The sequence below is a fragment of the Nilaparvata lugens genome, chromosome 1 (assembly GCF_014356525.2).
Source record: "Nilaparvata lugens isolate BPH chromosome 1, ASM1435652v1, whole genome shotgun sequence".
In the NCBI taxonomy this organism is placed as follows: Eukaryota; Metazoa; Arthropoda; class Insecta; order Hemiptera; family Delphacidae; genus Nilaparvata; species Nilaparvata lugens.
The window spans coordinates 55187508-55204243 of NC_052504.1; the positions used below are offsets into that span (position 1 = coordinate 55187508).

At 32.0% G+C, this 16736-nt stretch overlaps 1 protein-coding gene across 1 annotated transcript; it reads left to right on the plus strand.

Moving 5' to 3' along the window:
• Positions 1-7515: 7515 nt before the first annotated feature.
• LOC120353431 lies at positions 7516-10952 on the plus strand. Its single transcript, XM_039437143.1, has 3 exons — positions 7516-7858; positions 8481-8640; positions 9840-10952. Exons 1-3 carry the CDS (start codon positions 7694-7696, stop codon positions 9953-9955), a joined length of 441 nt encoding a protein of 146 aa, XP_039293077.1. The 5' UTR covers positions 7516-7693; the 3' UTR covers positions 9956-10952.
• The last annotated feature ends 5784 nt before the right edge of the window (positions 10953-16736 follow it).

A 16736-nucleotide genomic window follows, 5' to 3' on the forward strand; every position in this document is an offset into this window, starting at 1 on the left:
TAATACAGCACACATGCTTTGATGTCAGTTAATTGCCAATAGACTTTTATATTTTTATGTCAGCAATAGAAGAAATATACAATTTACTAGATAAGGAAATAAAGTTAACTAATGAAATAGAAAACTACATAGATTACTCACCGTCAGCTAGAAATCAATTGAATATTATAAATATATTTCATATGAATATAAGAAGTATTTCTAAAATTTTGACGAACTGGTAGTATTTTTGAATGATTTAAAATTTGATTTTGATATAATTATCTTGACTGAGATTTGGATATGTGAAGAATCTCTATTTGAATATAAAATAAAGGGTTATAGAACATTTAACAAATGCTCCAGGTTAAATAAGTGTGATGGCATTTGTATATTTGTTAAGGAGGAGGTCATGTTTGAGATTTATTCAATAGATATACAAGAGGCTAACTCGTTAAGTTTGAATGTAGAGATAGGCAATATCAAATTACTGATAATTGCAGTTTATCGCTCCCCTAGTGGTAATGTTGCTACATTCCTAGACAGTATTGAGAATAGCCTCTAATCAATTCAAGATAAGAATAATTGTGTCTTTGTTGGAGATATGAATATTGACTTGAATGCAAATAACAATATAACAAGTGAATATATTCATATACTAAATAAAAATGGTTTTGAATCCTTTATTAATTCTTTCACGAGAGTAACAGAAACTACACAAACTTTGTAATATTACATTTTTCTCGATTGGAATCGAATCTTCAATTTGAGATCTATAAAACTTTATAGTAAATATCAGAGTCATCGATATACGGACAACTTTTTGACTGAGAATTTATCGTAAATGATTGTGTTGCATGTTCAATGGTATCACTGAAAAAACAAACTCTGTAAACAGAGTTAACAGAATTAACAGATAATATTGAGGATATATAAAATTTAAAATAACAGTTTCAAAATAAAGTTTTATTGAGAACAAATATAAAATGTGAATTCTAAACTTGTAATTTATAATTTTTTGGTGACGTGTCCGTAACGTCGACACTGGTTTGAGGTGTCTACAAAGCTTTGCTCTGTTCCTTGTAGCTAGGCTTCCTGCTTCTCTCTAAAAATGGTGGCTGGCTATGGAAAGTGTTTTGTGCTCTCTGAATATTTTTCTGTTTAATTGAAATTTATAATTTTTTAAATTGAGTTTTAAACAGTTTATAGTGTTCTATTTTGTCTATAATTTGTTTCTTGTGTATACAAGCCTGTAGCCTTTTTTTTTCAACTATATAAGCTTGTCAACTATAAAGCTACATTAGCTTGTAGTGACTTTAGATGCTTAAGCGTGTAAGATATTGTTCTTTGTGTATTTGTGTAGTATATTGCCAAAATTCTTCTGAAGATTATAAGTTCATTTGCTTTGAAAACTGGATTTCTCATTCATAGGCGATAGATCCATTCATAGTTTACCAAGAATCTATTACGTTGGAGCCGATAACCTTCCTTAGGTTAATAAGTGAAAATTTGCTATCCAACCGATTTAGGAGAAATTGGTAGCACGGCAAATGTTACCCCTGTGGTGAGACCGAATTACAAAATAAATATGTCCCAAATGGTACACCATCGAATCCCTGGTTATGAAAAATTATTAGTAGGATAGATATCTTGATAGGTTATGAATGGTATACTGCTGAGTGGGAAATCGGTTCAAGAGAGATCAAGTCCTAATGAATATATTATCTGTGCAGACTAGCAAAATGGTGAACATTAAAAATTATCTGATTCTTATAGCGTTCCTAACACAAAAGTTTGATGAGCTAAATGCTAAGTTTGATAAACAAAATGCTAAGATTGATGATTTGAAGCAGGATCAAAGTGCTAGGTTTGATGATATGAAGCAGGAAATTGCTAGCATAAGACTAGAGCAGGTTAGTATAAACCTTCTATTAAAAGATACACATGAAACATTGAAAGATAGTCATGAAGATAAAGGCAAATTGAAGCAGGATGATAGTAGTGTTGAGATACAAGATCAGTTATTTCAAGTTTCAGATAATGTAGGCCTAGTTAATGTTTTTGAAAAAGTAAATCCTAATGAGATAGTAGTATTGAGTAATGTAGTAGGTAGGGAGTTGTCTTTATTGAAAGTCAACAGTAAAGAAAGTAGTATTGCAAAATTGATAGTTAGGAAAACAGTAAGTAAAGTGAATGTTTACATGAGACAGGTTTCTGTAGAGGTTAGGAACAATGTAAACAAAATGAATCTTGCTTTGAATCAAGTTGATGAATTCAACTTTCAATTGAAAATTGAAAGGGTGTATGCAAAGCATTATTTAGTAAACATGACTAACTTTAGTAAGCAAAACGGCTTTGTTGAAACAAATGAACCCATGAATAAAATCATGTTCTTGAAGAAAACAAAACACAAAGTCACCATTGATGTGTTAGTATTCAAAGGTTGTTTCAAGTTGCTTACTTACAAGATGATGACAGTGAATCACATGATGAAAGGGTATTCCCCAGTACACGATGATTAGGAATCCTGTGTTATGCCGGGATTCAGAATAGCATAATCGCTACGCAGTGTATGGTAAGAGTCCATAATTGTGTCTTTTTTCTTTCCTGTAGCCTATTTTTCTTGGCCCTTAATCTTTTCAAATTTCGATTCTTTCCTGTCTTTGTGTAATGTTCAGTAAAATTCTTCTATGATGCATATCTTAACCAATCTTGTCCATAGTCATTTAAATTTGTATTTTTCTGAAATAATTTTGGAAGTTAAAATAGTAGCTTATTTTCCTAATCTTTAAATTGTTGATAAAACTTAACTTTTCTAAAATCTATCCATTGTAGTGTAAATAATTGTTTGCTTGCGGTATATTTTTTCATCATGTATTACATATTTTAATTATGTCTATATTTTTTTCAGGTATCATATTAGGTAATTAGGTTTTTCAGAGCGAATTATGTCCCATTTTCTCATTTTCAGTATATTTTTATTAAATATACTTCCTTATGAAAGTTCAGTACTGACATGTAGGATAGGCTCTAATTAATCTTTCTCTTCTTTGTATTATTTAGGAAATTTATTTACCCAATTTTCTTTTTCTCTTGTTTGTATTTTTTAGGGAACTTATTTATCCATTATCCATCTTGATCATCTTTGTATTGTAATCTTGAAATGTTTGTATTTATTATACAGTCTTTAAATTATGAAATTATTTAAAAAATAAATGGTTCAATTTAGAACATGCTGAAATTTAATCTTATGTATAAATTCTTTTGTTATAATAAATAAACTTTAAAATTTGAAAGTATTAATGAATTGTGTAGCCATATATATGAGATGTATTAATGAAAGTTAACTTGAATAATAATGTTTTCATTAAATAAAAAGGTCTTGTTATATTATTAATTGAAATGAGTTAAAGGTTAAAATTTCTCTAAAGTTTTTGTAATTGATGTCTTTTTCTAAATTTTAAAATTGTTTATTATATAAATTTTGATATGATTGATTATCATTTGAAATGGATGCTGGAGTGTATGTAGAATTTTAGTGGGGTTTGTTGATTAGAATTTTGCTGGTATGTGATTGTTTTTTGAGATGGAAACCCATTATTGCCTAAAGAAGGAATAACAGAGGTTATGACTTAGAGAGGCAGTAATGAGATAATATTTTTTGTGTTGATTAATAATGTTGATTGCCATAGATGCAGATTACTTATGAATATTGTGCCTTTGAAGCAAAATATTATTGATGTTTTGAATGATTTCTTGTTTAATGATTGATAGTAAAGTTTTGTCATGAAATGTAGTTTGTGTTTAGAACATTGAAAAGTCGAAATAAACTATAGTATCCAACAAACGATGATTAATAATATTGAATAATTTGCTTTTTATAAAATATTTGAACAATGAATAAATGGAAATGAAATTATTTTTTTTCTAGTGAAATTTTGTAATTGATGTCTCCAAATTTCACAATTTATGTATTGCTGACTGTATAATAAGATGTTAACAAATTTCAATTTTATATTGATTATATACTTAAAAATAATTTTCATGTGTATTAGATTGTATTGATAGCCTATTCAAAATTTTCCTTTTAGTTTATAAGCATTTTAAGATAACAGGTACAGCACAGACATTAACATTGAAATAATTATCATGTGAATCTCGAAATCGACAACAAGTGAACGCCATGAAGAGTGTTAAGAACATTTGGGTGATTTTCGAACTAGTGTGACTCATCAATTGAATATCTACGCTGATGCCTACAACAATGTCAACACCAATATCAACGCCAATATCTACACTAATATCTACACCAATATCTACGCTGATGCCTACAACAATGTCAACGCCAATATCAACTCCAATATCTACACTAATATCTACACCAATAACTATGCCAATATCTGCTCTGATGTCAATATCTACACCAATAACTACACCAATAACTACACCAATATCTACGCTGATGCCTACACCAATATCAATGCCAATAACTACGCCAATATCTACACTGATGTCAATATCTACGCCAATATCTACGCCGATGCCAATGCCTGCGCCAATGCTGATGCCAATGCCAATATCAACGCTGATGCCAATGCCGACACCAAAGCATATACGCCAATGACAATGCCAACGCTTATTGCTGACCATGTATCTCAAACTTCAACACTACTACATTACCTGGAGGTAATTGCCATCCATGTTCACGTTCGCAACTTTGAATTCAGAATAACAGTCACAGTATCATGAAAGAATTGATTCAAAAATCCTCTCCTAAATTATTCCTGTATGCAGAACTCTAAACCTTGAACACTGAAAATATCAAAAAACCAAACCTTACCTAAATTAATCCTCACCTAAATTAATCCTGTATGCAGCGTCTATCTCTTTTACAAAAAACGAATTACATTGTCATTTCAAGCCTGAAATGTACATTGTATAATTACAAATATGATACAAAATTTACGTGACTCTGTATCGAGTTTGGTATGCAGCCGTCTACTACAAGCATGAGGCAATGCTAACTGAGATGTCACCTGTATCGAGTTTGATATGCATCAGTCGACTACAAGTATCAGCCCAACACTACGTGCATCCAGATCAGCCCAACACTACGAGTATTTGGATCAGCCCAACACTAACGTCATCACACTGGAGTCACACTTAACTGAAAATCATACTGAGTGCCTTAACAGACTGTTTTCCAAAATTTGCATCAATAAAATCAACCATGTCAATAGTGAAAGAAATAAACATTTTTTGATTTATTGAAATTTTATGTGAAAATTAAATGTAACAATTCATTTAAAAAAAAAAAATAATAATAATAATTTTTATTCAACATACTAAATTTTTTTTTATGCAATAAAAATTGAATTTTTCTATCTATTAAATTTATGTGCAATTTCAAAAAACGATTCTTTATATATTAAACTTTCTGTTGAGATATTTTCCTTTAAATTATAAAGCTAAATCAAAAGTAATTTTGATATTCTATACTTTGAAATATTGTTTGGAAACATATAACAAATGCTATTGATGAATTTTTATAATAATTTTCAATATTATAGGACAACATGTAATGTTTTTATAGAAAAAATTGTTACTGTTCTCGAATTTACAATTCAAAATTTCCATTTGGGTCAATGTAATTTTTTTTCTTTAAATTTTCAAACAGTAAAATTTTTTATGTCAAGAGGGGGGTATTTGTAATATTACATTTTTTCTTGATTGGAATCAAATCTTCAATTCGAGATCTATAAAGCTTTATAGTAAATATCAGAGTCATCGATATACAGACAACTTTTTGACTGAGAATTTATCGTAAATGATTGTGTTGCATGTTCAATGGTATCACTGAAAAAACAAACTCTGTAAACAGAGTTAACAGAATTAACAGATAATATAGAGGATATATAAAATTTAAAATAACAGTTTCAAAATAAAGTTTTATTGAGAACAAATATAAAATGTGAATTCTAAACTTGTAATTTATAATTTTTTGGTGACGTGTCCGTAATGTCGACACTGGTTTGAGGTGTATACAAAGCTTTGCTCTGTTCCTTGTAGCTAGGCTTCCTGCTTCTCTCTAAAAATGGTGGCTGGCTATGGAAAGTGTTTTGTGCTCTCTGAATATTTTTCTGTTTAATTGAAATTTTTAATGTTTTAAATTGAGTTTTAAACAGTTTATAGTGTTCTATTTTGTCTATAATTTGTTTCTTGTGTATACAAGCCTGTAGCCTTTTTTTTCAACTATATAAGCTTGTCAACTATAAAGCTACATTAGCTTGTAGTGACTTTAGATGCTTAAGCGTGTAAGATATTGTTCTTTGTGTATTTGTGTAGTATATTGCCAAAATTCTTCTGAAGATTATAAGTTCATTTGCTCTGAAAACTGGATTTCTCATTCATAGGCGATAGATCCATTCATAGTTTACCAAGAATCTATTACATTGGAGCCGATAACCTTCCTTAGGTTAATAGGTGAAAATTTGCTATTCAACCGATTTAGGAGAAATTGGTAGCACGGCAACTTGTATTGATCATATTTTTCTCAAGACTAATAATAGTGATATAAAAGAACAATCTTTTGGTAATGTATTAAAAACATCAATTACAGATCACTTTTCAACTACTTTACACATCCATCTATCAAATAACAGACAGGCGAAACAAAAAAGTAGCTTTCCTATAATTGACTATGCACTACTGACTAAACGCATCGAAGACGAAGACTGGGGGTTCTTGTACTCTAATGATGACGTCGGTATTCACCCAGACAACACATGATATCCACTGGATGTCCGATCCGCTTCCGATATATCCTATGTTGATCCACGGCTATTGTGGACTACCACTGGACGTCCATCACATATCCAATCTGGATGGTCCAAAACAAATCCCAGATAGTTGTCCATAGGACATCATACAATGGATGACCATGGGTTTTTTAATTTATTTGTATAAAATAGTTGACTTTTCATTTTCATTCTTTATTTTTCAATTATTTATTTCAATCAAATATACTACATTATAATATATTTGAGTATATAATATGTTAGTATCAATTAAATGATATTCTTCAATAAATTTCATCGGGCGCCCGTTACTCTCCAACCCCTTATATGATCGGGATGAAACTTGGCACACATGCAGACCTATATGACCCCCAATAGGTCAGTGAAGCACATCCTTATGTTTCACCCCTGGCACTCACAACAACCCTCCAAAATTTAGCGAAAATGGTATTTAAACTTGAATTCCAAGTGTGGATTAGGGCTGAAATTGACAAATAGGGATTATCTTTGAGTTTAATTTCAATTCTAGGACGAGGGGAAGCTAGATTCAGAATAGTTTAGGAGCAATGAATTTTCAAAACTCTTATCACCAAACGACTTTGAAAATTTTGTGCATCATATAACAAAAAATTACTTACTCATAACAAGAGTAAGTTTTCTAGATGTAAAATTGCATTACAAATACTTTTTATTTTGTATATTTTTTCAATTAGAGCCATAGTTTTTGAGTAAAAAGCATTTTTATGTACCCTCTAAAATCACTGGTAAAATGGGTAAATACTGGTGAAAGTATAAATCCCCATTTTTATTTTTTTAAATATTTTGTTTTAATATTATAAATACTTGTTCCAGAATTCAGAAAATAAGTTCTTCAGCAATTAGCTCTTCTGAGAGCTACTACTAACAGCAACCGAGACATGTTGGAATCAATATTGAAATCTCAAAATCAAAATACAGACCCCTGGTCAAACCAGCAGCATGATGAAATCAACTTTGATCCGGCACGATTGCCAATGAAGACTGAGGAGAGTCTGCTCAAAATAGAAGAGGAGCTGAGAGATAATCATTCCAAAAATAACATGGTAAGATATACTTTGTTGGTACAACTTCAGATTTCAATTTTCAGTTTAATGTACAAGTAAATCTGCAACTGGTGTTCAATTTTTTAAGTTTTTTAAACTTGAAGTTTCTCCAAACTAAACTGTATAAGATATTATTGTCAGGAGAAATGCTTGGATCTTATGGACATATTGATGTTAAAACCATTAAAAAATAAAATTATTATGTTTGATGTTACTATGTTAAAGTAAAGAAGTTTTTACTAGTTTTTTTATAAATTGTTTAAACAAATTGAGACAATACAGTAGAGTTTTGGTATTCCAAGCTTATTGGGACCAAACCTTCTTTGGATAAGTAGGAATTTGGAATAGGTGGATTTTATTAAAAATTAGAAAATAAAAATGTAATTGAGCTATGACTTATATAGTATTGAGTCTATTATCCAAACCAATTGGTCAGCAGAGCATATTGCATGTTGACTCGAAATGCTGAGTACCTATTTATCCTCAACTTCATTCAGATTGGACACCTCTTATTCTTATGTGTTATTTTAAATTTACTACAGTTGTGCTGGACTTTGCTTGCAGTGTTAATAATAAGAGTTTTACTACACTGTTAATATGGTTTTTGTTTTTAACTTTCCAGGTCAACTACCTGAGTAAAATTGGCGAAAACAGCATAAATGACATGACGAAAAGAATAATGAGAAGACTTATTGGTGATGAATTAGCCAAAGACTACAGCTGGTTTGGTGCGAAAGGGAAAAAACAGTTTTCAATTCTTCAAAGTGCCAGAGTCCTTGAGAGTAAGTGCATGTGTTTAGTTGTCCAAACGACTATTAGTTGCATACAATTCGTAACTCAATGCAACTTGAGCTATTTATCTTGACTTTCAACGCTTTCAATAGAACAGCTGACAATATCAGTGTTTTAGCGAGCTCTTCAGCCCGGGGCTCACTCACTAGCTAGTGAAGGTAGTGGCTCACTATACTTTGTTTACCAAAACGATGGAGTGAATGTGAGCAAAGAATTATTTTGGTTCGAAAACACTATCAGTTGAAAAGTCTTGAGGTAGTTTCACATTCTGTTCAATATATTTTTTTAATGATTGCCAAAATTGAAAATTAGCTCTTTTTACATGAAGGAGTAGTCATATGTGAATCAATATTTCAGGCTTTCAGCTGATAATTTTACCAAAACAAAACTACTAGTACTTCTGGGAACAGTAGACATTGCGCAGTTATAGCTATAGTCAAAATACCGCATCCCCAAAAAAATTTAAGGTGACGTTCAGCAAAACTAAATTACACAAATGTTCTGAGATGCAAGCTTTTTGCTTTTCATTATCTAAACATTTTGAATAATACCAGCATATTGCGATTTAAAAGCAAAAGTCTAAACCCCTAACCTATGGTTTTAAATAAAAATTTAAGTTTCCATTATCTTCTTAAGTTAAGTTCATTCGTCTTTATACTTATGATTTTCGGGGATGAGATATTCTGATTTTCGCAGTTATAGGCCTAAACCATATTATCCTTAAAACGCAAAATTTCAAAAAGCCTTGTGTATACATCGACTTATAGTTAAAAAATGAATATTCCTGCCAAATCTCATGAAAATCCATTGCCGCATTTAGCCGTAAATGAGGAACAAACAATAAACATAAAGAAAAATGCTAAATCGTCGACTTGAATCTTAGACTTCACTTTGATTGGTCAATAATTATTATTATGATATTCAATCCGTTCTTTTGTTAGACAGAATATAGTATATATTTACATTACTCGTGATTGGTCCAGGACCAATGCCTGGTATATAGGGGGTCCTGATTGGTCTATTAGTGATTCAGTGAACAGTAGGGCTTGTTCACTTGGGCAAGAGAAATAAAGTGGTTGCCTTGAATATCGTTTTAAGGGATTGAAAACTAAAATTGTAAAACACCATTTAAACCTCACTCTGACTATAATAAAATCAGCAGTTTACAACAATTTGATCTTCATTTCAGAAGCTGTTAAGATGGGGTTTCAAGAAGCAACGGAAAAAACGATTGAAGAGGCCACCAAAAATTGGTTGAGGCATGCTCCTGAACGTCAAACCGGAAAACAAAAACGGTTCTTGTAGTAGCTGTAGTAAAACATCTAAAATTACATCATATATTTGCCATAAAACAAAACAAAAACGGTGTTTGTAGTAGCTGTAGTTAAACATCTAAAATTGCATCATATATTTGCCATACTTCATGAACCTTGAATATGTTTTTAAAAGTAAATAACAATAGGCCTATAAATAATAGTTTAAATTAAGTTCAATGAGTACTACTAACTTTTTTCATGATTCTCTTAGAATAATGTAACTCATTCATAACAAAATTCTTACGTTTTCCCACATTATCTTAGTATATGGAAAAAGTCTTGCTTTATCAATACTTTTGAATCAAAATTTTCAAGGTTATATCCATTTTGTAAAATATTTATTTGTACACCTAGCAGTGGCGGCTGGTGTAAATATAGATTGGAGGTTGCAGATACCAATCCTAACTTTCATAGGAAGTAAGAACGCGATAAATAGGGATTATTAAATTGTCATTTTAATAGGGATAATTGTCATAGAACTTGAATTATATCATTTTCCCAACAAAATTCCAAGTCACTGTAAGAGATAACAATAAGTGAAATAAATAAGTTACAAGATTCAATCAATACAATAGAAATAGAAAGCCCAAAACTGTTCTACATAAGATCAGTCTTAATATTATTAGCCTGGAAATACAATATATAGCACAGTAATATTTTTAACTTGTACTTACGCGCTCACGCAAACCCTTACTGATTGTGTGGAATTCTCAATATTAGAAGGTCTCACAAACTTCTCAAGTTCAATTACATTCTCAATTGCTTTTAACTAAATATCCAATTATCCAATAAATTTTCAATAGAATGAATATAGTTTTTGTTTATTACACGATCACTTACATATCCTTGTTTATTATTACACACACGTTTATTTTGTTTTGGAGCCGCCACTGACACCTAGGGAGGAAAGTTATACTTTTATGAACTGATGTTGATGGTTTTTAATTAACCTGTGATTTCAAAATAAAATTTTGTTAAAATTTTAATATGCATTTTATTTATTGAAATTCTTTTTTAACAGAATCTAGAATTGAGTACCGTTTCGGGCCAAGAACTGCACCGGAATGGTAACTAAATCTTCACTATATTATAAAAAAATGTATTCATGACAAACATCTTAGTTCCTCAATGGTCAAGAAAGCAAGACCAAATTTGGTCGTAAGTAGATGTCCAATGGATTTCCTAATTTTATAATTATGGCATCCACAAGACATCTATATGATGTCCTACAATATCCAAAAAAGTCTAGCATGGATTGAATTAGGATGTAGATGGATGTCCAGTGGCTATCCTAATTTCATAATTATTGCATCCGGAAGACATCCGTAGGATGTCCTACAATATCCAAACAATGTCTAGTGTGGATTAAATTTGGATGTCTGACGGACATCGGATTCTGTGACACTTGAATGTCCTGTGGACGTCCATAGGACATATTTTGGCAAAAAACGGATGTCCGCCGGATATTCTAAATATCCGACATGGCCATCCACTGGACGTCCAACAGAGGTCTCTGTGTTGTCTGGGCATTCATTGACGGAATTGTTTGTGGAGGGACTTAGGTGTCATATAGAGAATTCTACAAAGATGAAATCTATTCAACATAAAAAACGAGCCTTAAAGCCTTGGATTACACCGGGTCTTATCAAGTCAATAAATGTAAGGGATTCAATGAAATTAAAACTAATTAAACAGCCACATAACACTTTATTAAAAAACAAGTTTAAGGATTATAGAAATAAGTTGAATGAATTGATCAATATCACTAAAACAAATTATTATACAAATAAATTAGAGGAACACAAAAACAATAGTAATAAGTTATGGAATGTTATGAGGGAAATTATTGGTAAAAATGCTGACAAAGGAAATAATATCAAAATTGACCCCAATAAATTAAACAATTTTTTCGCAAATGTAGGTAGAGAATATGCTAGTAAAATTCCGGCTATAAATGTAGATTGTGATGAAATATACAACGACCACTTCCCATTAATAAACGAACAGTTTACCCTGAATCCTGTTACGAGTGATGAGATTAAATGTATTATAAAAAATTTGAAGAATTCAGCAAGCCCCGGACTAGACCATATCAATGATATTACAATAAAGAAAATATCTACTTGGATTGCAGAACCTTTATGTTTCATCATTAATAATGCTTTGAGGCTGGTGAATTCCCGATTTGCTTCAAGACAGCCAGAATTAAACCGCTTTTCAAGTCAGGTAACGTTGATCTTCCGGAGAATTATAGACCCATAAGTTTAATCAGTAATCTAGCAAAAATAATGGAGAAAGCAATCAAAACTAGATTGATGGGTTTTATAAACAATCACAACATAATTCATAAGGATCAATATGGCTTCCAAAGTAACAAAAATACTGAGGATGCTCTGGCCGCCTTTACAAATGAAGTTTCTGAAGCCATGTCTTCCAATAACAACAAATGCCTAGCTATAATGATTGACCTGGCAAAAGCCCATGATACCATACCCCACAATAAATTACTAAAAAAATTGGAGAGGTACGGGATTAGAGGACTCCACCTTGAATTATTTAAGTGATCGGACACAATTAATATCTGATAACAACAGTTACAAATCAAATACTACAAAACTTAACGACTTTGGATTACCACAAGGTACCGTCTTGTCCCCGATTTTATTTTTACTCTATATCAACGACATCTTCAAACTAAATATTGATAGTTCGAAAATAATTTCCTTTGCTGACGATACGGCTGTAATAGTTAAGGACCGCTCATGGTTAGAGAAGTACTCGAGAGCAGAAGGAGTAATATCCATTGTTAAACAATGGCTTGATATTAATACATTGAGTATAAATACATCAAAAACTAAATATATTACATTTTCTCCTACAATAGTTGGTCAACCAAATGATGCTATGAATTTAAAAATACATACAAATTGTGATTTTGAGAAATGGAAGGATTGTGCATGCCCTCAACTAAAAAATGAAAAATCTATAAAGTATCTGGCATCATGGTTGATTGTAACCTTAAGTGGGAGCCTCATATAGAATATATCTGTAAACGCTTAAAATTTATTTCCTTTATCCTTTTATAAAGTTCTTAAAATATTAGACATTAAATTACTTAGGGTCCTTTACTTTGCCTATGTTCAATCGGTGCTGCAATATGGGTTAGTGGTATGGGGAGGAGCGTATGATGTTTTCATGAATAAAATTTTTACATCTCAAAAAATGATGATAAAAGCAATTCTTAATAAGCCAAGGGCTTTTTCTAGTAGTGAAACATTTGCTGAATTTAAAGTGATGACAGTACGTCAAATTTATATAAAGAAACTTCTCTATTATGCATGGATGAGGAAGGATGAATTTACAGTGAATAATAACGTTTCTATGTATAACCTGAGAGTTACATCTCATAACATTTATAATATAAACTATTCAGATTTGACAATAGTGCGAAGACAATTGGGGTATCTTAGCTCAAAAATAATAAATATCATGCCAAATGCATTGTCAGAATATCTTTCTAATAGGGGCAGACAGAGGATGGAACAGATAAATAAGTGAGTGATACAAAAATTTTTCTTCGACATCAGTCAAATATTATAATTACTAGTAATTTATTGTTAACTTCGATTTTTGTAGCTTTGATTATTAGTAAATAAATTTTTATATTGTCTAAACAGCTGATACTCTCACTCAGCGGTCAGGGTTTTGCCCTTCCTGGGTGGTGCCATGTAATTTTAATTTATTTGTAAAATAGCATAATATTATAATCTAGAATATTTCTTTTGTAAGTTTTTTTTATTTTGTATTTTGTTTTTATGGGCAATAAAAATGTTTATAAAAAAAAAAAATTATCAGAACAATATTATTGAGGTTGAGTGGAATCAGGTAGAAAGCAATAATAGAACAGATGTTCTTTTTTGAATTTCTATCATATTATTTTGTTATTTCCAATGATTACAACATATGTTGGAATATCACATGTCAATAAATAAATTATCTCATTTCCATATGGCACTCACCTTACCATGCTCATAACCTTACTTAATAGGATCCTTTTTCATCTTTTGAAACCCTTAGAGGCAAAATATCTCAAAATCCGTTCTTAGTGCGCGTCTAGCATGTTTGAAGAATATTTGTGCAAAGTTTCAAGTCTGTAGGACAATTAGTTTGAGCTGTAGTGTGATTTTACATCAAAATTTTCGAAAAATGCCCTCTCCTGGACCCCCTTTTGCTCCTGATCGAAATTTTTCTGCATAGATCTAATTTTTTTTCGTAGCTGAACAAAAAAGTTCCTTATGACTTTGCTGTGAAATGAGCGGTTAAAAAGTACAAAATTTTGGGGGGGCCTCAGCTCCCTCAGGGGGGCAAATTTCTGAAAATCCTTTCTTAGTGGATGTTTTCAGGCTACCATAAACAATCGTGCAAAATTTCAAGTTTTTAGGCTTAGTAGTTTGGGCTGTGGTGTGATTTCAGTCTGTTGGGGCTTAGCCTTTTATAAGTATAGAGAAGAAGAGAAGAAGAAGAAGAAGAAGATAGAAGATGATAGATAGATGGATATATCATCATCTATACTATAATAAAGGAAATGATGAGAATAAATCTTGAAAGGTTTGAGATATCGATGTGCGGTTTTCACCATAGGTACCTTTTATATGGAAATCCTGTATCGGAATCATGTATCATATTTTATGGCCACCTTTCAATTGAAAAAATCTGGTGTGACGCAATCACACTGAGTTAACAATAGATATCATTAGCTCATTGAAAAATACAATTTCAATGGAATATCTTTCCCACCACCATCAATCAAATTGACAGTTTCGAGAGGGATAATCCAAGTGTAACTGTGAATATATATGGGGTGGATTCCAAGTGTATTATTTATCCGAGACATGTTGCGAAAGAAATGAAGGAGGATCATTTTGATTTACTACTCCTCCATAACAATGATGGTAGTGAAGCCACCACCACCAATCATGAAGAAGAAGAAGAAGAAGAGGAAAATATCAACAGTCTCTACTGTTTCATAAAAAACTTTGAAAAACTTGTAGGATCTCAGCTCAGTAAAGATGAACAACACATCATCATTTGTTGTAGATGCTTCACACACTACACCACCAACAATAATGGCGAGCAGAGGGTGAGAGATCATGAGGAGTACTGTGTCAACAACAAGACTGCTAGGATCATCATGCCTCAACTCAAGGAAGATGGAAGCCCACCAACAATGGAATTCGAGAAACATTTGAATAAATTTAGACTACCATTGGTGGCCTATGCAGATTTTGAATGTCTACTGGAGAAGCCCGAGGAAGAGCAGCAATGGATTGGGAAGGAAGGCAACCAAAGTGATCCAGCATCACACTGCTATGAGCTACTGCCTCTACTTTGTTAGAGATAAGAACTTATTTCCATCATGACCATCAATCACCAACCTCATCCCTCAGGAACCAATTGTCTACAGAGGACCTGATGCAGCTGAACACTTTATCAAAACTGTAACCATTCATGTGAGAGATCTAGATGAGGCAATCAATCATCGTCAAATAAGGATGCTTCCACTTTTTGAGAGGGAGGAAGCCAGACACAATGCTGCCACCAACTGTGAAGCCTGCGAGAAACCATTCAATGGTGACAAGGTGTATGACCATTGTCATATAACAGGGGTCTACCGAAATGCTCTGTGCAGCAAGTGCAACCTTCAAAGATATTGTATAACATTCATCCCCGTTTTTCTTCACAACTCTTCCAATTATAACACCCACTTGATTATACCGCACCTTGGAACCGATAAAAAGCAGAACATCAGTCAATTGCTAACTGTTGACAATGTCATACTTTAAAGGATATATTCTGTTTGGCGATAGCCAACGAGTACCTTTGGATACTATCTACAGTCTCAAGTATAGTGAAGTAGCTGTTGTAAATTTGGATAAAGTCTATAATTGGCAAAATGAGGATGTCAAAATTGAATTGATCTTTGATGATCGTTCATCCAAAAAGTATTGGTCTGAATTTGAATGCGGTGACAAGAGTCTAACTCTTATCAGCAACAACAGGAAGGTAACCTTTGCAGGATTCTCATACTGTAGAGATGATGGACTTGTGAAGAGATTTAGAGTTACTGAGGGCTGTTCAGGAGAACCTGCTCTACTAATATATATCTACAGTGCTGCTTTTTGGGATACTGTACAAACTGATGGAGTATGCAGTATTCCAGAATGAGAGAAAAGGTCAGCAGAGGTCTATCAGGAAACCACAAAATATAGAAGAGGATTTTCAATGACTAATCTATATATTCTGTTTTATAATGGAAAATAAATGCATATGGGAAGAATAAAAATATCGTTTTCTCTTCTCTACCCACTAGTAAAGTGTTCAGACTTCTACATACAAAAAAATATATGCACTGGTTCTGTTGATACTGACCTTTAATACTTACCTTTACCACCTTGGATTCGAACCTGGAACCTCTGACTTGGAAAGCTGACATGCTAACCAATACACCATAGAGGATTTATGTTTAAAGACTCAAATTATACAGAATGAGATCCTTCTTCCTACATTACTAATGATAAAGAGGAATTGAGAAGTGAGTCATGATGGGGTGACATCATCATAGACCTGTTGAAACAGGAAAAGTTATCCCCACCGCCACTTTTCTCTGTTTGGTCATCAGTTGAGAGGTATCATAGGACCGATGATTATACAAGAGGAGAGAAGCTGTTTCATTTGTATATTCTTTCCAATAATTGAGATTTGATAATAAA

Bases quoted from the DNA above. Each gene is read 5' to 3' on its own strand.
- LOC120353431 (XM_039437143.1), top strand. From the start codon at position 7,694: ATGTTGGAATCAATATTGAAATCTCAAAATCAAAATACAGACCCCTGG. The intron at 7,859-8,480 runs GTAAGATATACT...TTAACTTTCCAG, and splicing joins ATCATTCCAAAAATAACATG to GTCAACTACCTGAGTAAAAT. The intron at 8,641-9,839 runs GTAAGTGCATGT...TCTTCATTTCAG, and splicing joins AAGTGCCAGAGTCCTTGAGA to AAGCTGTTAAGATGGGGTTT.